Below are 22489 nucleotides of genomic sequence, written 5' to 3'. Positions count from 1 at the left end.
TTGTGTGTGTGTGTGTGTCAAAAGCCTGGAAGCGCAAATTCTGGCCTCGTTATATTTGCAGAAGGGCAATCAGGCTTGGTGCTGAAACCAGGCGTCGGAGCCAACCAGATCTGGGCAAATATGCAATTGCTACATGCATCCTCGAGCGCACGCACGCACGCACACGTGAACACACACACACACACACACACACACACACACACACACACACACACACACACACACACACAAACTAATTTACAAACACATGATACTCACAGTACAAACAAATAAACACAAATCCAGTCTTTCCTTCCCTCTTTTCAGCTCAGTCCTTCTTCCTCTCTCTCCAACATGCACACAACCACCATAAACACCATTGTGCTGGTAAGAAACAGGTTGGCCATTTTTCTTTCTGCTCGTTTCAGCAGAAAATGGCCTATTGTGGTGGAGGGGCAGGAGAACGGCGGATCTCCGGGAGCCCTGTCTCGGGATTAGTCAGCGTCTACCCTGCAGTCATCAAAGGAAGTAATGCTGTGACTCTTATAGACTGCAGGAGGGCTGGAGGGGAACACTTTAAATGGTAATGGGCCTTTATGATAATGGATCCAAGTGTGATGGTGACTTGCACTAAATCACTCACTGTACATCATTCCCACCAAAGCCCCTCCTGTGCCCACCTTCCCGACCCCCGTTTAGTTTGCTTTGAATCTCCTCCTCTCCAGATCTACCCAACACAGCATATTCCCTTTTCCCTCATATGCACACATACACACACGCACACACGCACGCACGCACCCACATGCCATCCGCTTTAGTGGTTGCCCACTAAAGGAGTGTAATCCTCTTGCAGGCAGAGCTGATACTCTCAGTTGCTGGTGGACCAAAATGCCGCCTGAGCTGCTGGCCTGCCAATGCAGCAGATGCACTAAGGGAACCACTGATCTGACTCTGTCATTGACATGACGGGTGTGTGCTGTGGTAGGAGAGCATCCCCCCACCCTCCTTTTATTCCTTTCCTTCCCTCATTTCCCTTTCTCCTAAAATGGGACACTGGGAGGTGAGTATAATCAGGATTACTCTGCACCAACCTAAACACACACACACACACACACACACACACACACACACTAGCGTGGTAATGCAGGTAGGCACATGCGCGTGCGCACGCGCACACACACACACACACAAAATGATGCAGTGATGAGAATCTCTCGCCCACCAGAGGTTTTAAACGCGCACAACTGCAAATATTCAGATCTCCTAAAGGCAGAACCACACAACTGCACTGTCCATAGAAAATGCCAGCTTAGGGTGGGAGGTGGGTGGGGGGTTGAGATGCTATGAAAATGCAAAAGGTAAAAAAAAAAGGAGCGAGAGAGAGCGTGGAGAGACAGACAGAATAGATGGCAGAGAAAATGAAAGAATGAATAAAACAAGAGAGAAAAAAATGAAAATGCCATAGCTACAGGGACAAAGAGGGAGCAGACGGGGGGGGGGGGGGGGGGGCCGGGAGCGAAATAAGAGGTTACAGGTAATGTGATGCATCATAATGACGGTGAAGCAAAGTCAAGTGCCATCTCCCAACATCTTAGCTGACCACGACCTGGCACTCCTGCATCCATTAAATCTTCCGTGGAACAGTGGCCCATATCCTGTGGCCAACCACAGAGCCCTTCTTGCACTGTACACTTTGGCTACCAGAGTCGACCATTTGATATAGAAAATAAGATACAAGACAGCAAGGGATGAATAGGAGACTCTTCAGTGGCTAGGCATGGGATTGGACCATTGATGCAAAGCTGTCTTTCTAGTGCAGTGGATTTCAAAAGATGATCCCTTTTGCAGGGTTTTGCAAAAGTTATCCCCCCCCCTTTTCTCCCAGTGCTACTTTACCCTATTTTACCGAGCCATTCCGGTCGCTGCTCCACCCCCTCTGCAGAGCCGGGGAGGGCTGTGGACTACCACATGCCTCCTCTGATACGTGTGGAGTTGCCAGTCGATTCTTTTCACCTGACAGTGAGGAGTTTCACCAGGGGGACGTAGCACGTGGGAGGATCACGCTATTCCCCCCTCCCCCCCAAACACGCACCCCCGACCGACCAGAGGTGGCGCTAGTGCAGCGACCAGGACACATACCCACATCCGCTTCCCACCTGCAGACACGGCCAATTGTGTCTGCAGGGACGCCCGACCAAGCCGGAGGTAACATGGGGATTCGAACCAGCGATCCCCGTGTTGGTAGGCAACAGAATAGACCGCTACGCTACGCGGACACCCATGTTATTCTTTTTATTTTGAAACTACCAACTGCGAGTCTCCTCTTAAGCTTTCACTTCACTGTAGACAGCAGAGAGAAATAGCCTTGGCAACTTAAATAACAATAGCATTGGGTAGCATTATTTCTGAAAGAGAAACCTATGGATTCTGACCCAGTGCCTGAAGCACAAAACTCTGTTACAACCTCCAGGTTCAGTGATCTAGCAAACAGTTTTGTGTGTAGTTCACAATGTAGGTCTTTTTTTATTTCTTGTGGAGATTGCACAAAGTGTACATAAGGGAGAATGAGAGATGGTGCATTCAGTTGTGGAAGGGAGAGCAGTAAACTCTATGGTGCACAGATCTAAGTGTAGCTTAATTCGTAGGATATACACACACAGATTCAATAGACTCAAATACAAAGTCCCCCTGTCCTTTCTTTTTTCTTATAGTATCTCATACAGACACATGCATGCAATTGTGCACAAGCATAAACTGAGGCCTGCCCCAGGGGTGTGGAGTTTATGCAGTAATGTGCAAGATTGGGGCTGTGTGCGTAGCGATGATGGGCCCGGTAACAGATGCACGGGGGTCTATTCCCCAGGCGAACAGCCTTCTGCTCACCACACAGCCGTTGCCAACTCTAAATTCCTCCTCCAATCTCCTTCACTTCTGTATCGCTTCCTTTCCTCTAATTTCATCTCCGTTGTTTCACCTCATCCCGTGTCATTGCCTTGTTTTGCCCTACTCTTCTCCCTCATCTATCTCCCATGCAATTCTGTCTCACCCCTCTTCAACACCCCGCTCCTCTCTTTTTTTGCTCACTTCCTCAACTTCCCCCCAGATCTACTGCCAAACCAAGGACTAATCCTGTGGGGTTTTTCCATGTAGAAGCAACCCATGTAGCCATCACTTCATCCCTCCATCCTTTCCTGTTGTGCTGGGCGGAGAGCCAGTGTCCAGATCCCAGGCGCCCAGCCACATGCAGCAACGTTAGCTCTTAGCCCTTAGGAGCAACACATTAGATAAGCTTACCACCAAGGAGACGGACGGGGTACGTTAGATTAACACCCTCACTCTGGCCAGCAAGTGCACTGATTATGAAAGAGGAGCTGGGACGCTGAAGGCACGTTCGCTAGCACACTAGCTTGCCCCAACTGTGGCCAAATCTCTGGCGGCCACCCTCGGAGCAGGCTATAAAAAGAGCAGCTCACCACAGCCCGTGTGGAGGCAGCATGTGGCGCGACTGCATCTTCACATCTGACAGCCTGAGGAGCCGGTGACAGCAGTTGTGAGGCCATGCGTGCCTGTTTGTGTGTATGTGTGCATGCATGCATCTGTATGAGCGTGTGTGTGTTTGCTTTTGTGCACAAGTGAGAAGAATGCACCTTTGAAGCTGAAAAGGTCTTACCTCTGATGATAGCCAGCTTTGCAGTGACAGCGACCTCTCCCTCGCTGTTGCGTGCCACACACTCATAGATGTTCTCATCTCTAGGCGCTCTGAGCGGCTGGATCCTCAGCACGGCCCCTGCACCCTCATCAAACTCTACAGTCTGGCGAGTCAAGGAACAGTAGGAGGAAACCAGGGAAAGGAGGACAGACAGACACATCCCATGGTCACGAACACATCAGCGCACAAAACAAAACGGTAGGTTATTGTGCTGCTTACCGAGACCTTGTGCATGATATCTTTTGACATTAGTGATGAAATGCTGTACTGATTCCCAGGAGGGAAATTCATATTTGACTTGCTCTCCTCCACAGGGAGATAACAGTGCAAGGTCTGCTAAATAGCAGCGCCCTTGGAGCTCATTGGAATTCAGTCTTGCTCAAGGACACTTCAGTGGGACGGACGCTTGACAACATCAAGACCTGAATCTGGGTTCTTCCCAATGATGTGCAGTCTCTTTATCCTCCAGTGGGCCACCTTACTGCTTCAGTATACATTACATACTGTCTCTGGCCATACTGTATATAATCCAGTGTCTAACACGACAAGCTTTTACACTCCATACTTATGGCACAGACTCGCGTATCTGTGACTTATAGATCATGTTTTTTAAATCTGAGGTGAGGACTTGTTTCATTAGTTTATTGTTGGATATTTATATTGCTTTTTTATATAGTTTAGTTTATAAATATCGTTTATAAACCCATAAGTCATAGTTAGTTTATACATCTATAGTTTCACATAAAAAATGGTTATAACAAAACAAAATAAAATAATTCTGAATACTTAACTGAAGAGTTTTATTGAAATTCTATGCTCAAATTATTTTATATCTAAAATCATATAGTTATAGCCCATTAACACTAACTACTAGTTTATTAATTTTTATATAAATTTACAAGTATTATTGTGTATGAAGTTTTAGTGACCAAAAAAACCCCATTAACCCAGGTCCATTTAACCTTACAGGACAGCTTACATAGGCCAAAATTTACTTTTAGGATACATTATTTATTTGTATATTATGTCATGTATTATTTAGTATGCCTTTTTTTTTAAAGCAGAGTATCAAAGATCGATAGTCTACGAAAATCTATCCCACCATGTTTGTGTTTCTCCACGTTTGGTCAATTTTGTATGAGTCATGTCACCACAGTAGCAGCATTGACCATTGTGCATTGTGACAACAACCTCGATGCGCTGGGAGTTGACCTTCTTGCCCTTCTTGTTCCAGTTGACTACAGGCTTGGGATCACCAGTGGCCTGGCACACAAATGAGGCTACGCCCCCCGACACCCCGATCTGGTCAGTGGGAATCTTGGTGAACTTTGGAGAGGCTAAAACAGACAGAGAGGGACAGAGATGGGGGGGGGGGCAACAAAAAATACAGTGAGACAAAAGAATATGCAAAGAAAAAGGGAAAATAGAATAATAAGAGTGAAACACTATACGGACGATGTATAATTTCAGAACTGACATTGCAGTACACACATGGAACATACTTTTTTTCCACAAACTTGGCCGCTGTACTTCCACTTCATCTTCGTAGGGCAAAGATTGGGTCTGAATCGTTGCCAGCAATGTTAACAAGCCAACTTTCTGTCACCTTCAATTCTGTCTGCGATCATTTATTTTGTGTTTCAACAAAATGTGTAACGCAATAAAGGTGTTGTCATTGACATAACTTTATGTTTCTGTTGTCAGATGACCATGGACTATAAAAAGTGGTCACAAGGGTCACAAAATGCTAACGGCCCCAAAATTAACATTAGCCTTGGTTAGCGAGACAGCATTTTGCGACCCTTGATCAAATCACTTTGTTTAGTCTTGAAGTCGTCTCACAACAGAAACATAAATACACATCAATGACAGCACCTGTATTGTGCTCACAGACAGACTCAAAGACCATAGAACGTTGGCTTTAATATTGAAGGCAATGGAGCAATCCGATCTTTAACCGGACGAAGCGGAAGCACATTGGCCATGTTTGTGAAGGCAAAGTGGGCTCATCCGTCATGTCGGGCTAAAACTCTTACTGCTTGATAGAAAATGAAATCCAGCAAAGTTTGCTTTTTTATGACTACTTTTGAAAAATAATATTCTACTGCATCTGACAATTAGTCTAATTTAGTCTAATTTAATGACTTCTTCGACACCTGGCTTATTTCCCCCCTTCAACACATGGAACTCTGAAAGTTAGAAGCGTCATATATTTGGTGAAATAACGAAATACCTTCCGAGCCGTCCTGGTCGCTGCGCCACCCCCTCTGCTGATCCGGGGAGGGCTGCAGACTACCACATGCCTCCTCCAATACATGTGGAGTCGCCAGCCGCTTCTTTTCACCTGACAGTGAGGAGTTTTGCCAGGGGGATGTAGCGCGTGGGAGGATCACACTATTCCCTCAGTTCCCCCTCCCCGCCAAACAGGCGCCTTGACCGACCAGAGGAGGCGCTAGTGCAGCGACCGGGACATATACCCACATCCGGCTTCCCACCTGCAGACGCGGCCAATTATGGACGTCCGACAAAGCCGGAGGTGACACGGGGATTCGAACTGGCAATCCCCCTGTTGGTAGGCAACGAAATAGACCGCCACGCCACCCGGACACACCAACTTTTTTATTCTTTGGCAACACGTATCACAACAGAAACATTAAAAAAAAGAAAACATCAAAATATTGATTCTGTTTTCCTCAGTATTGTTCATCAGTAACCAAGACCAAAAGGAAACTGAACCTGCTCAGCAACCAGAAACCATCCCATCTGACCAACAGCACCATTAGAACCTTACCCCACATGGGTTAACCGTCAGCGAGTGGTCTGGCTGACTTGTTCTGATGGCTGCATGTTGTGCTTACTTCCTGAGTATCATCTAGAGGACATCCTGAAGGACTTCCTGTTGGTCATAAATAAAAGATGGGCTCGGGCTTCAGACGAACATCTCTCTCTCTCTCACTCTTTCTCTCTGCTCTCCCCAGGGCCGACGCGACAACTGCATGCCGCAAAGACTGCCACGACATGACTGTTTCATAGGTGGGGAGAGGTGGCAGCAAAGTCTGAGTGGATAATTGGTTGAAATATAGTACTGTAACACAAGTGCAATTTTGTTGTCTCACACTGGCATTTCCATTTGAAGTTTTTGGGGAGCTTAATTCGAAGAATTTAGAAACCTGCGAGCTGTGTTTATTTCTGAAACTGTCCCTTGAGAAAACATGGAGATGGATATTTCCATGATGCAGCTGTTATGCACAGTATCTTAGTGCAGCTGTTATCCTCTGCCTATCACCCAGAATTCAGACTTCAAGAAATACATTCAAAGCCAGATATTAAGCTTACAGTACTAACGAGCATTAAGATTTCACAATGGACAAATCTGATCAAATGACTTCATGCCCCCCCACCCCACCCAAGCCCCCGCCCTCTACTCTCTCTATCTGTGGCCAGACATCACTTCTATCCTTGTGTGTCTGTGGCCTGTTGCCATGGCACCAAGCTTAACTCCTCCTCAGCTGCGAAATCAGTTCTATCCATCAGGGCGAAGTCGGGCTGACCCTCACCATAGCAACCTGGCTCCCTCCTCCCACTCCCCCTATGTCTGGGTGGGCGAGGTCCTGCTGTGTCGATTCACTTCTGCTCTGGAGACAAGAGCAAGAAGAAGGAGAAGAAGAAGAAAATCCCCTGGCAAATGCACTAAAAGCTGCTTGCATGTTTTCTCACTCTTGCACACTTCACTGGCAAACAGCCACATGAACCACGTTCCAGTTCCACCACAGTGCCTTGACAGAAACCTAAAAAATACTGTGCAAAAGCCACATAACACCTCTGTGGCTTTTGCACTGTGTTCTGCCTCTGAACTACCCACTCTCACTGTCAGAAATAAAGTGGTTTTATTTTGTGCTTGCCATAGTACTGAAGAGAGAAGATGCCAAATGCCGGAGTATGCTCATTTGGAACAAATTCATATATACCAGCCGACGTAGAACCCAAGACCAGGGTTTTTCCTGCCTATTAAACTCTTAGGCAGCACAGAGAGAATTGAGCTAAGTGCCTTTTCTCCCTACCACCTACATGAGAAAAAAATGAAATATCAAAAGTGCAAAAAAATGCCAGGCAGAAAATTGTCTTTTCTCTGCTGTAGGCTTCTGAATGAGTTTCCATAATGTTTCTTATCCTGCTCAGAACTTCTACATGGGTTTCAGCGGCTTTACATTTGCTTGTAAATGCTTTTTTGTGTACTCTTAAATACTCTACAACACAGATCTGGGAGCAAAACCCACCCTTCTGGCAAAGTTGCCACCTAAGCCTCTTTAAAAGCTGGGGGAAACCCTGCAAGGCTCTTTGGATCCGTGCTGCACAGAGACTCGTCACCATCAGAAAATTCTGGAAATCTGCTGCGACTGCGGATGAAGAGCAATGTCTCTTTAGCAGTGGGACTCACTCTTCACCCCACTTGTGCGGAGGTGATGACTGATGTACTACTTGGCAGTTCTAATCAAAAAACATTTGAAGGCTATACTCACCTAACACAACCAGTCCGCTGAAATTGCATCAAAGGCCGCGAAGCTAAATAATTCACTCTGGGTTTTTTTAATGGACTGTGGTAAGACCAAAGTAAAATCCCCTATTTTATTTTTTTGTCTTTACCGAGATAGTAGGAAAACTGATAAAGACTGAGACACGAGAGAGATGAATGTTGTTTTTATTATTTTTGGAAGAATTCAATCCTTGGCCAGCAGCAGGGATACACAAAGCGTGGTCCCGGAGGCGCATAGCTTAGCTATTACACCATATTAACCACCAGCTGCGGCTTGGTATTTCTTGACGTGCAATGCAATCTCTTGGTTGAATGAAAAAAAAAAAAAATCAGATGCAGCAATCTTTTCAGATTGCTGCATCTGATTTTTTCTCTCCTGCATCTGCAGGAGGAAGAAAAAATGGATCTGTATATCTACATCTCCACCTTACGATTGCATCTACCTACAAAATCCAGCGTGGCTGTTACTTCTGGGGCAGTGACAAGTAATGGAATTTAAACTGACGGTTGTGTGTGTGTGTGTGTGTGTGTATATGTGGACCACTGAGGCAGGAAATCTCTGGAAATAGCATGAATGAGGAGATGATAAGAAGCACGACGGTGATGGGCCCTCCCAGCACATCAGACCACATTAACCATGTCACTGGATTAGACTGATTTACTGACAGGTGTGGTCAGACTGCTGGGACAAACGCACACACAAGCATACACTCACTCAGAGATGCAAGTGGGCACATCACAGTAAGCATGGTCACTTGTGCTATGGTATACACACCTACACAAAGGGAGGCAGGCACACACACACACACACACAGGAGAAAAGCAGTTCCCAATCATAAAAGCATAAGCTGACAGCCATATCAGTCAGTCAACCTAGCAAGAGACTGAGTATGAAAGAAAAAGACAAACTGATGGACAGATGGGAAAGCGCCACTGATCAATTGTTAGATAACTGATCCTCATACCTAAGGCTTCACACACGCTGCTCAGAGAGGCAGTTATCAAGAGGACCACGGGCAGCAGCAGACGGGGAGGAGAGAGGGAGGAGAAGTGGTGCCCTGAGATGAGCCTCTCGGACATGGGTTGCATTCCACCTGGCCTGGGCTGAGACATGGTACCGCTGCGGGTTGATCGGAGATCAAGGATATTAGGGGGGCAGGGTGTCACTCAACAGGGGTAGACACGCTGTGGAAACACAAAAGAAATGCATCATTCACGTCATTTGAATACACGGAAAAAAATAATGACATTTCTTGCACATCCAGTTCACTTTTCATCCCCCCCCTCTCCCCTTTCTCCCCAGTTGTAGCCGGCCAATTACCCCACTCTTCCAAGCCATCCCGGTCACTGCTCCACCCCCTCTGCCGATCCGGGGAGGGCAGCAGACTACCACATGCCTCCTCCGATACATGTGGAGTCGCCAGCCGCTTCTTTTCACCCGACAGTGAAGAGTTTCGTCAGGGGGACGTAGCGCGTGGGAGGATCACGCTAGTCCCCCGAACAGGCACCCCGACCGACCAGAGGAGGTGCTAGTGCAGTGACCAGGACACATACCCACAACCGGCTTCCCACCCGCAGACACGGCCAATTGTGTCTGTAGGCAAGCCCGACCAAACCGGAGGTAACACGGGGATTCGAACCACCGATCCCCGTGTTGGTAGGCAACGGACTAGACCGCCATGCCACCCGGATGCCCCCACTTTTCATTCCTCTTTAGGTGGAGTGGAAACGCAAGTAGAGAGGTAGGTCGGGAAAACATACCTATATGCTTTTACACGGCTATTGAAAAACATCTTCATGAAGAAAATTAAATAGAAACTCAGGCTAACATGGGATTAAGTCTTTCGATTTGGCCCATACACTTCTGATTTGGGATTAACAGCTCATGCAGACCAGCGCTGAGTGATTTCATACTAGAACAATAGACTGCGGCTCAATAAGACAAGAAACAGACTGAAATAGTTTGTGACTTACTGCCTCTAAATTAATAAGTCTCCTTTTCTACTGAGCCGTGAAATGAGCTGCACTGATACGTGTGTGTGTGTGTGTACGTGTGTGTGTTTTCAGTCCTCCCTAATAATTCCATTTCACGTTGGCTCTGGACTAATTCCCTTTTAGCACTAAAAAGTGTTTTACTGTTCTGGTGGCACATAAATGCAATACAACCAGAGTACACTACAGTAATGGAAAACACTTAAACAAAGAGGATTGAGGGGTCGGCATGAGTTGAGTGAAATGCCACAAATTCAATAACAGCTAATGTATCAGAGGCAACCCCTAGTTGATCTTTAACACCGAGTTGTTTCTCTCGCCCTCTGTCGCTCTCTTTTTGTCCATCTATGTATTCATCTATGTATAAATCCATGTATGTATGAATGAATCTGTCAGTTTGTCTAACAAACACACGTCCACGTGCACACACTCACACACGTACAACTGGGTGTGTGAGCATAATCCAGTTTTGTCTTTGCTTGCGGAGGTTCAGACAAGCTGTGCAGAAGCTCCCTGTATGAGATTCAATAACTCCCCAGTCCCGTCGAGACCTCCGTTATACCCCCCGCTCGCTGCCAAATGTGGGAGAACCCAGGTGGGAAGGCCGAATGACAGAGGAGCCTTTGTGGGGGAACCTTGATCTGACAACCACAATGGTGTTGGACTTATGCATCAGCACAGTGCAAATACTATATAAACAACAGTCGTTTTTAAAAAAATGTTTAGTTATTTTGTCTTAAATTTAGTTAACTACTGACATCAGTAGGCCTACAACAGTGGTGTGTGGGTTGATACACCTGTGCGTGTGTGTGTGAGTGAGTGAGTGAGTGAGTGAATGAGAGAGAGAGAGATGCCCTTCCTATTATCAGCGATGTAAACGGAGCCAGGCCTAGCTTCACATAGCTCTGTTATTAATACAATAATCACATGCGGATTATATGCGGATCATAAATCAGAATCTAATTTATGATCTATAATATGATCTATCTATAGTAAAACATGAGCCAACTCATCACAAACAGACGGCCAAACGCTGCTCATGGTCCATCGATTCCCGGTGCAGTCCCAGCAGGGCAATGGTACAATGCCTGAAGAAGACGAATCTCCCCCCACCCCACCCATCCTCACCACATTCTACAAAGGCACCATAGTAGGCTTGGGTGATTGGACGAATATATCAGAAATTGCCGATTGTTGGGCTGAAGGAACATTTTGACATATCCCCCAATCCTACACCATAGAGAGCATTCTGACCAGCTGTATCACAGTGTGGCATGGGAATTGTAAGGCCTCCAATCGCAAGTCCTTACAGCAGAGAGTGAAGGCAGCTAGAAAGATCATAGAAACTGTTGTTGCATTGATCCAGGCCATCTACGACGCACGCGGTAGGCCCTCAGCATCGTGAAGGACCCCACCCACCCTTCCCACATCCACTTCACCCCTCTGGCAGGAGGTACCAGAGCGTCTGTGCTGCCTCCAGTTTCATTCCTCAGGCTGTGAGGTTCCTCAACAGCCTGAACACTCAAGACTTTCTACGCAATTACCTTTTGACCTTCTTTTTGCAACAAAAAAAAAAAACTGCACTGTCACTCTAAACAACACACCTACCTGCACAACTTTCGCTGCTAGAAACTCAGTCGGTATCAGGTGTGCTTGTGATGTTTAGGTTTGTGAAATGCTTTTTGTTTTTAATGTACTTTTTGTTTAATATTTATTGTGTTTTATTTATGTGGCACTGTGGTTCATGTGAAACGCAATCTCGTTCCCCTGTATGTATGGGACAAGCATGCTGTGAAAATTACACTAAAAGCAGTCTAAATTCTAATTCTAAATTCAAACTGGACTTGGTGTGAAAAAAAATCATTCTGAGCATAATTCGTACTTTTGTGTCATTTTATCGCAGCAGTGACGTTGAGTTTGTCATCGGTGAGCATCGTCGCAGTACGATAGTTTCGTACTCGGTGTGTAGGACTTCATGGAGATGCATTATTTTGTTGTAAAATCTTGTCCTGTCTTTTTTTTTTCGTGCGAAAAATTCAGACTTGGTCTGAACTGACAAACAGAACTGTGTGCAAGTGTAGCCAGTCTGGGCCTGTTCCTGCTGATGGCCCACGCTACCGCTCTGCATTGTCTAAAGATGATAGGACTCTGAAGCTTCAGTTCAGCCGAATTGGTGGCATATTTATTCTGAATGGCGTGATATTAAAAATGCAGCAGCACGTTAGCCTCACAGCACGTTGCTCTCCCTGCGGTTTCTTCCTATTTTTTCTCCCTGTTAAAGGGTGTTTTTTTTTTTAGGGAGTTGTTCCTTATCTGACGCGAGGGTCTAAGGACAGGATTGTTGCTGTGAAGCCCCTTGAAGGCAAATTTGTAATTTGTGATACTGGGCTATACAAATAAAATCGACTTGACTCGCTTTCCCACCGACAGCCATTGCCAGACTGAGGCAGAGATGCTATAGAAAAATATCCACCTGTATCTAAAATACTATCTGCACTGCTGTGTTTCAACACATGTTAATTTACAATTCTAATCTGTAAAAGTAGCCAATTCTACACCACAATACTACACCACCGGCCATTTTATATTTTAACAACAAAGCAAATAAAGAGAACACCACTAGTAATATAAAAATGCACTTCCTACAAAACACACATGAAATTCTACATGAAAACATGGGGGGCAGCAACTTAGCCATACCTGAACGGAGCGATATTAGAAAACGCAGCAGGTTAGCGGCTAACGGCACACCTCGGCGACAAGGGGAGAGGAGCTAGCATGAAAACCCTGTCGCAGAGTGCGGCGCCGTTTAAAGTAACAAACCTGCTGCTAACAGAAAAATGCTAAAGTCGACACCACACTCGGTTCTCCGTAAAACTATTAACCAGCAACACTTCAAACGTTATATCATTAGTTCACGTCACAAGTCACACTGCATTTGTACTCCTAGAAGAACTTTTAAAACACAAACTAGCGAGAGCGCTAGCCTGACTCACCTTCCCCACAGGCGGCCATTGGCAGCCTGAGGGCGGAGAGCGCGGGCTCTGCCGATGACGTCATCACGGATCAGAGGTGACGGCGCCGACGTGAGAAATAAAAGAACAAAATAGCCCTCAAAGTATTTATTATTGAAAACGTTTCAAAATGATATAATAAAAAAAAATTTTTTTTAAATGTAAACTACTAATAAGACACGTTAGTCCCTAGCTAACGGGTCGGACCCTTTAGCCGAGCGGTCAGTGATATCGCCTTGTGATGCAGTACACGTCGTATCGAATCCCGTACCGGGCAAGAAAATAACCGGTTACATAAAGGAGGGATTTTCGGCGGAATTCATTGTCTGCTACACAAGCAGGTATGCATGCTCACTCATAGTGACATCCTGGTGCAAACACTACATACTAAGTACTTACGTTTCTGAATAGGTGTGCACGCTTAGATCGTATTCACACACACAAGCATGCTTTGCATTTGTAAAGGTTATGCAAACTTGCCCTTGCTAAATGAAATAGGCATTTTGGGCGAGTTACGTATTCATAGAATCCTCAAACCACTTATTGAGCTAATGACCTGCTCGAACACGCTTAGAGTCTGCCAGTTTTCACTTTAAAAATAGCTCATCTGAAAACATGGCTGTCTATCTGATGTTGGCTCTATTTCTCACTGCTCTGCCCTCGTCTTATCTAACACCGCGTAATAGACAGTGAATAGAAAAGCTTTCAGCATCCCTTTTTCAATTGAACAACGCGATAAGGAAAATCAGATCAGAGCTCATTCAAGCACCATTGGCAGCATGTTAAGTAAATTCTCCTCTTAGGGAAACTCAATTTGCCTCTGTTAATCTAACTAGAGCCCCTGTTCGGCGTGGAGCCGCACCACCACTACCACTGAAACATCAGGTTTTCCTCACATACTCCTGTTTATACTCCCGCTGTCCTGCATTGAACCTGGTGTCGTGTATTTGCTGTGTTTTATAGCTCCCTGTGACCTCAGTCCAACCCTATCTATCATTATCAGGTTGTTTTATTTTATCCCTCTCCCTTGGTCTTTCACCTGTTGACTAAACCCCCTGGTCTTCCGCCAGTCCAGTCTCTCGCCCTCTCCCTAATCCTTAATCTTACTCCCGTCTCTCTCCTGTATTAGTCACCGTGTTTCTAAATCCCCTCTACCCGCGTGTGCTCTTGTATCCTGTTCTACTCTCTCGTCCTCTCCTCGCCTATCTTCTCCATAGCCCCTTTTCTTTCCTCTCCTGTCATCCTTTTTACTGTCATCTCCTCTATGGCATCCTATACCTTTCTCTCCCCCTCTCTCTCTCTCTCTCTCTCTCTCTCTCTCTCTCTCTCTCTCTCTCTCTCTCTCTCTCTCTCTCTCTCTCTCTCTCTCTCTCTCTCTCTCTCTCTCTCTCTCTCTCTCTCCGGTACCCACGGCTAGGATCAAAATCCCCATCCTCCCCCAGCTGCCCTACCGGCTGCTCCAGCTGTTGTTGGTCCATTGACACAGTTCAAACAAAAGGGCTTAAAGCCCTTTACATCTGTGAATGGTGCATGCAGGCCAAAACAGATTCGGATTAGTAAACAGGGCCATCTTGGGCTTGTCTGTACTCATTGTAATAGATGGTAATGCTTGCGAACCCTCTCTTCCCGTCTAAACACCTGGCACAGGCCTCCTAAGAGAATGGCCAAGCACAGAACTATACCATGCTGTTAATAGATGCAGATTTTATAGAGGGGTGGCACCTGTTTGTTTGAAAAGAGGGTCGTTCGTTTTTGTTTTGTTGTTCTCAAAGGAAAATTCCGTTTTTCTTTTACAACCTGCGTCTTATTTTTTGCAGTTTTTGCCATCATGTGTATTGGTTATGATGTCATTTTACGCACCAGCTTCATTTTGGACATGGGCCACCCCTAGACACAGCTTTACGATGATAACGGACTGTACAAATAAAATTGACTTGACATCTTACGGGGCAACTGAACATGAGCATTAAACTTGTCCTTTCAACAAACAAACAAAAAAAGAAACGCTACTGTCTCAGACTGTGTACATGATTTCTTATTATCTATGACTTTCAGTTGCACTGGTCAGGTAGTTATTTGATGGTTACTATTACCTGCGGTACGTATATCTGGTCATTCCTGCAAGCTGAACCAGGAATTAGTTCAGTAATATGACTGGCCATTGATAATATTGGACATTTCAGGTAATAACTTTTCATTTGCAGTTTTGTTTTCCCTTCCAAATGAAGCGTATCTGACCCTTGTGTTCAGTTGCTCAATGAGATGTCATTGTAACGCTGTGTCCAGCAATGGCCCAGTGTCCAAGATATCCTCAATGAAGTCGGTGAGTAAAATGACACCATAACTGATACGTACAATGGCAAAAACCATGAAAATAAGACTCGGGTTGTAAAAAAAAGAAAAGAAGGTATTATCCTTTAATAAATGACTGTATGAACAAGGCCTAACCCGACTGTCTCTCTATTCTCATTACTCATAGGGCTCAATATCCAGTGAACCAGCACCAAAAAGAGGAGATGGGAGGGGTTTGGTTTGGTTTTATTACCTTTAGAGAGAGACGTCACGGTAAGTCAACCTGACTGACTGATGGAGAGACTCTAAAAACGTACCGTGGGGTTTTTATCTGCAGATGAAAACGGCATAGCTCAGCTAGCGAAACGGAAACCGATGCAAGTTATTACGCTCTACCCAGCTGATGAAATAACATGTTTAGGTAGCATGTGGCTCTCCTTGCTCCGCTGGGGCCCTTGGAAGATAGCATGTTTTGTTTTTCTCACCTCACCCCCCCCAGCCTCCCTCCTCCTCCCTCCCCCCTCCCCCCTTTACCCAGGATTTCTTTCACCACAAGTGGGCTGCGATGGTCTCACTGGGCCCATCTCCATGACAACGAGCCACCAGCTCCCACAGATAGAGCAGCTCTGTTATCCTGCAGGAGCACTGGCGGATCTAGAAATTTTTACATGGGGTGGCAAAGGGGTGGCAGTGGTGAGGGGGGGTAGTCTAGATCAGGCAGTCTTAATGTAAATTATTTTAATTCCCCTGCCTTGCCTTGCTTTGCCAATAAAGGGCAATAGATATATCATCTACGATAATGAGTCTGATTCATGTATCAGTTCGCTACAAAAATATACGCGTTTGCAAAATATAAATACTGCATATACACTCAGTACACGTCTCATTTAAACGATGCCGCACTGAATTTATGACTGAGTCCTGTTCCCGCTGAAAATCTATGATTACCATAATGTAGCAATTGCAACAAGATGATTCAAATAGCACAATAAAACAAAACAAAAATGTTAGTCTTTCAAAAAAAATATTCTCAGGCATCGCTTTCTCATACAACTCTGTTTCTCTAGCTGTTTTCATGTGCAGTCTGAGTGAGCGAGTGATTGCTGCTGCTTACTGGACGGTTCTAGTCAAACCCAACACATAAACCAACTAAAGCAGATATCTATGTCATAACGCTTTATATCAGAACATAGCCGATAACTAAACAACACCATTTTACTGATTGAACTGGCATGTTGGCGTTTACATTGTAATTTGTAAAAGCTGTCAGAGAACCAGCATACCATGAGGTCGAGCTGGACATGTGGCAGACACTTTAATCTCTCTCCGTCTCCCTTCGCTTGCCTCTTGGTTCCTGTCTTTCTGTCCATCTGTCTCTCCGTCTTGATCCCTCACTCTGTCATTGTCTTGCTCTCGCCCTCTGTCTGAATCCCTTTCGTCTCTCTCACTGGCGTCATCTCTCTCGTTTCCGCTTCTTTCTTCATCCCTCACTCAGCTCTTCATCACTCACGTCTTCCTCACTCATTTCCTGGCCCCTCTCCCCCCTCTCTCAGTGGGTTCAACGTCTTCTCTTTCATCTTCTTCTCCAAACTATGCCTCCATTTGGCCGATATTAATTTTTCTTTCTTTTTTGTTGTTGTTGTTGAAAAAGCTGGCAATGTCGCCACTTTTGTTCCTTCTTCTCATCTTTATCTCTGGCTGAGCTGCAGGACTCAAGATATAAAAGGATTTGGAGGGTCAAGTCAAAGCATTTGACTACATTGGAGGGGTGCATATCCCGCGAGAGGACAACTTTTAAATGTAGACTTTGGTAAAGCTTTTTTTTAAATTTTTTAACTGGGGTTTATTTATCTTATTTCTTAAGGGGCTAAAATTTGGCCTTGACCTCCTACTCGTTCCTTGTTGGTAGTCAACAGCCGAGTAGATAAATATCAAACATGGCTGACGAAAAAAAACGGCCTAACCAGTCTACTGTGGGAAGATGGTGGCGCCAACTCACGTTTGCGGCGGCCTAACCCAGTACCAACTAAGCAAGGGTCTTTGTCCACGTCTACATCTGTATCTAACTTTGTGTCATCGTGTGACTCTTTTATTTTGATCGTCGATCCCCCCGTTTAATGGCTGAGAGAGCTGGTGTTGGATCGGCTGAGAGAGCTTACGGCCCTTTCTGTAGCTGTGCGGCCCTGTCCGGAGCTGTGCGGCCCTGCACGGAGCTGTGCGGCCCTGCCCGGAGCTGTGCGGCCCTGCCCGGAGCTGTGCGGCCCTGCCCGGAGCTGTGCGGCCCTGCCCGGAGCTGTATGGCCCTGCACGGAGCTGTGCGGCCCTGCACGGAGCTGTGCGGCCCTGCCCGGAGCTGTGCGGCCCTGCCCGGAGCTGTGCGGCCCTGCCCGGAGCTGCGCGGCCCTGCCCGGAGCTGCGCAGCCCTGCCCGGAGCTGCGCGGCCCTGCCCGGAGCTGTGCGGCCCTGCCCGGAGCTGTATGGCCCTGCCTGGAGCTGTGCGGCCCTGCCCGGAGCTGTATGGCCCTGCCCGGAGCTGTGCGGCCCTGCCCGGAGCTGTATGGCCCTGCCCGGAGCTGTGCGGCCCTGCACGGAGCTGTGCGGCCCTGCCCGGAGCTGTGCGGCCCTGCCCGGAGCTGTGCGGCCCTGCCCGGAGCTGTATGGCCCAGCCCGGAGCTGTGCGGCCCTGCCCGGAGCTGTGCGGCCCTGCCCGGAGCTGCGCGGCCCTGCCCGGAGCTGCGCGGCCCTGCCCGGAGCTGTGCGGCCCTGCCCGGAGCTGTATGGCCCTGCCCGGAGCTGTGCGGCCCTGCCCGGAGCTGTATGGCCCTGCCCGGAGCTGTAAGGCCCTGCCCGGAGCTGTAAGGCCCTGCCCGGAGCTGTATGGCCCTGCACGGAGCTGTGCGGCCCTGCCCGGAGCTGTGCGGCCCTGCACGGAGCTGTGCGGCCCTGCACGGAGCTGTGCGGCCCTGCCCGGAGCTGTGCGGCCCTGCCCGGAGCTGTGCGGCCCTGCCCGGAGCTGTGCGGCCCTGCACGGAGCTGTGCGGCCCTGCCCGGAGCTGTATGGCCCTGCCCGGAGCTGTGCGGCCCTGCCCGGAGCTGTATGGCCCTGCCCGGAGCTGTATGGCCCTGCACGGAGCTGTGCGGCCCTGCCCGGAGCTGTGCGGCCCTGCCCGGAGCTGTGCGGCCCTGCACGGAGCTGTGCGGCCCTGCCCGGAGCTGTGCGGCCCTGCCCGGAGCTGTGCGGCCCTGCCCGGAGCTGTGCGGCCCTGCCCGGAGCTGTGCGGCCCTGCCCAGAGCTGTATGGCCCTGCCCGGAGCTGTGAGGCCCTGCACGGAGCTGCGCCCAAGAGGAAACACCGAGGCGGTCTGGTGGCGGCCTCGCCTAGCGTCGACTATGCAGTGTTTTCGTCTGCGTTTGTGTCATCGTGTGGAGTGCAGGGGAGGTGCGTTGAAGGTGTCTGGCTGGGAGAGCCAGAGCTGGATTGGCTGAGGGAGCCTGATCTGCTGCATCCGATGGGCCCAAGGACCACAGCCCTAACCGGAGCTGCGCCCAAAGAGGACACACCAAGGGCGGTGTGACAGGATGCGGAAGCGGGGCAGGCTAAGCTACCTGCTAGCCCATGCAGACCGGCAGTTCCGGCAGTCATCCATGCTGGAGTTCATTCACTGGACAGAGGTATTTTTTGGACTGTGTTGCACTGAGTGGACCGTGATGTTAACTGGGGGGGGGGGGGGGGGTTGCTTTGTTGTCTCTGTTTTTGTATGTTTTTGGTGGTGTCGTTTTTTGGGAAATTTTGGACGTGTGTCTTTTGTCTTTTGTGTTGCACCGCTGTGGGCTGGGAGAAACGACATTTTGTTTCTTTGTGTACGCCAGTACATGTAAGAAATGACAGTAAATTGTTCCTGAATCCTGATTCCTATACTGCAGCGCTTTGCTCACTGTTCGTCCTCGCCACCGTAAAACCCACACTCGTGTTCAGCTTCAGAAACATTGACAAACGTCCTCTTTTGGAAACTGGAAACTCACCACACCGTCACATCCCTTCTGAATTGTCTGCATCATCATCATCATCATCATCATCATCATCATCTGGTCGAGTATCCTCGAACTATCCACAGCGTTGAGTTTTCTGCACAACGCGCTGCTTCAGCAGGTGCTGCGACCTCAACTAATGTTGCATTCGCTTGAACTGGGAACTTGAAATCAGAGTTGCATTTTTATTTTCATTTTCTAGATTTCCCAAAACCGGTGTGGCAAGGCCTTTTAGGAGGGTGGCAGCTGCCACCCAATACCACCCCATCGATCCGCCAGGTTGCGGCACCATGGCGAGCTGCAAGACACTGCCTGGTACTCTCCTATTCAATGGGGAGGAACAGCTTGAATGATATGGTGAGTATTTCTGAGGTGACTAAACAGGAACCAGAAGGTCTTTGTTTATTTATTTATTTATTTTTGCTTTTGAGAGACGTGAAAGTATTCGAGGGACAGCTGGTGAGAGCTAAACGATAATTCAGAGACAAAGGCTATTAAATAACAAAACAGTCTCCCAACCCTCCAATACGTCTACGATGCTGTATCAATATTTATATAATTTTAGCATATATACATTAATATTTAAATGTAATATACATAACGATGAGAAGAATATTATGAAATCCTGTGTTTTTTTTGTGTTTTTTTTTAAACGAGCAAATCCCTACACAGGTTTGATCATGCTCCAAAATCGTATAACAGATGTAACAGCCGTATGCTGCATGATCCGCCAATTACAATTTTAGGAATATGAAGTGTGTTTGGAGCGAGAACTGGGCTGTGTTAAAATACCCTCCACGGACTGATGCCGCCTTACAGTTTTCGGTGACCCTGAACCCGCTTGGCAGAGATTACACTCACAAATGTGATGTACCACCATAGGTGTGTGCACATGCATGCACACACACACACACACACACACACACACACACGCTCCAACACGCGTACATAATCACGGCAGATGGCAAGGCATCATGGGGCTAGATTGCCAGCCACTCTCACACTTTCCTCCCTCTCCCTAACAAAAACACACACATGCGAGTCCACACACACACACACACACAAGCACACACATGCACGTGCACACTCACACACAAGCAGACACATGCACGTGCACACTCACACACATAAGCAGATGTACATAGGGGATCAGAGCGACACAGGATGAGGCAGAGCTTACTGCAGGCGCGTAATGCACCTCTCCGGCTAAATGTTGAGCAGTCGAAATACCGTATCTAAGGTCCCACTCAACAAGAAAACATCCCTGTCACTCAAACGGAGTGATTCCTTGGCCTGGATATAAATATTCCTTGAGAAGAGGGCTGATTGAAAATGTCAAACGCTGCAGTCAAGAATGTCAAATTGGGACTGCTTCCATATGCATGACTGGTTATAAATTGGTCTGAAAGGAGCTAAAACCAGTACCACTGAACACCGAGTGTTGCATATATATCATCAAATAGAAACGTTTCTTTCTTATTCTTTTTTTTTTTGTGGATTTTGTCCCCCTCCTTTTTCTCCCCAATTGTAACCAATTACCCCACTCTTCCGAACTGTCCCGGTCGCTGCTCCGCCCCCTCTGCTGATTCAGGGAGGGCTGCAGACCACCACATGCCCCCTCCGGTACACGGGGAGTCGCCAGCCGCTTCTTTTCACCTGACAGTGGGGAGTTTCGCCAGGGGGACGTAGCATGTGGTAGGATCACGCTATCCCCCCCTATCCCCCCCGAACAAGTGCCCTGAACGACCAGAGGAGGCGCTAGTGCAGCGACCAGGACACATACCCACAGTCGGCTTTCCACCCGTAGACACGGCCAATTGTGTCTGTAGGGGCGGCTGACCGAGCCGGAGGTAACGCAGGGATTCGAACCAGCGATCCCAGTGTTGGTAGGCAACGGAATAGACCGCCACGCCACCCGGATGCCCAAATAGAAACATTTCTAACCAGAGATGCCGCAAGAACAGGACATCATCACCCCTGTTGGTTTCAAATCTACACTCCCCAAAAGAAGTAGGAGTGATAGGGACGAAAAATCCCCCACAACAGGAGGTTCCAGCCTGGCTAATGGCCACCATTACATTCCCTGATTGCTGTGCCTGAAATGAATAAGGAGACGGGAATGGCACTAAAGATTTTAAAGATACAAAATGCTCCACTTTATAATGACTGTGTGTGTGTGTGTGTGTGTGTGTGTGTGTGTGTGTGTGTGTGTGTGTGTTTGTGTGCCTGCCCGTGTGCACACATGCCTCGCTTCCTCGCTCAACTCAAAGCTTCCATTTCCTCCTCTTCAACTGGATCTCTAACCATCTGCTTCCCCATAGCTGGAGGTAAAGGAGTTATCACGGCCTTGCTTCATATGCTGTTTGCCAGCATTAGCATTTAGATTCATTTTATATTCCAGCACCACAACTTTTCCTGCCCCCCTGACTTGACCCGGCGGAATCGCTGCTCCCTTTTTTATGCATCGCAAGACTGATTTGTTTGTCAGTGGACCAGTGATTGAGAAACGGTCATTTGTGGGCAGAGGGAGCGAGGTAAGGACGGAGGGAGAATCGTGACTGGTCTGGAACCTTGTTCCCTCCCTCCCTAGCCCAACCTGCCAAACTGACTGAGTCAAAGTCTGGCTTTGACCTCAAATTCGGCAAGCCTGGGACAGTAGAGAGCCATAGGGGCCCAACGATGCACACCCACGCATCTTGAAGGGGCTCCAAGGTCAGACAGACAAACACCGCTGGACGGAGGCACCGGGTGATGGATGCGTTCACCGTCAGATGAGCTCAGCAACAGATGGACTGGCTTTCGCTTTACAGGAAACTGTGTCAACAAATGGCAAAATACATACGTGCAGTGCGGATTACCAGTGAGGATCAGACCAGTGGAAATGCCGTCTACATACAGCATTCACAGACTGAGTGAGGCTGTTCTGCTCAAAACACATAT

At 47.7% G+C, this 22489-nt stretch overlaps 1 protein-coding gene across 1 annotated transcript in view; it reads right to left on the bottom strand.

Moving 5' to 3' along the window:
- The window catches only part of LOC130124059 (receptor-type tyrosine-protein phosphatase delta-like), a 99245-nt gene that overhangs the window by 62386 nt on the left and 14370 nt on the right, over window positions 1–22489 (bottom strand). Inside the window, exons 2-4 of the mRNA XM_056293441.1 lie at window positions 9188–9407; window positions 4880–5025; window positions 3650–3791 (exon numbers count right to left, since the gene is read on the bottom strand). Of these exons, the coding sequence (XP_056149416.1) occupies window positions 3650–3791; window positions 4880–5025; window positions 9188–9335 (436 nt within the window). The 5' untranslated portion in view covers window positions 9336–9407. The remainder of the gene's footprint in view (window positions 1–3649; window positions 3792–4879; window positions 5026–9187; window positions 9408–22489) is intronic.

The sequence above is a fragment of the Lampris incognitus genome, chromosome 14 (genome assembly GCF_029633865.1).
Source record: "Lampris incognitus isolate fLamInc1 chromosome 14, fLamInc1.hap2, whole genome shotgun sequence".
Classification (NCBI taxonomy): Eukaryota; Metazoa; Chordata; class Actinopteri; order Lampriformes; family Lampridae; genus Lampris; species Lampris incognitus.
This window is presented reverse-complemented; position numbering and strand designations above follow the sequence as displayed.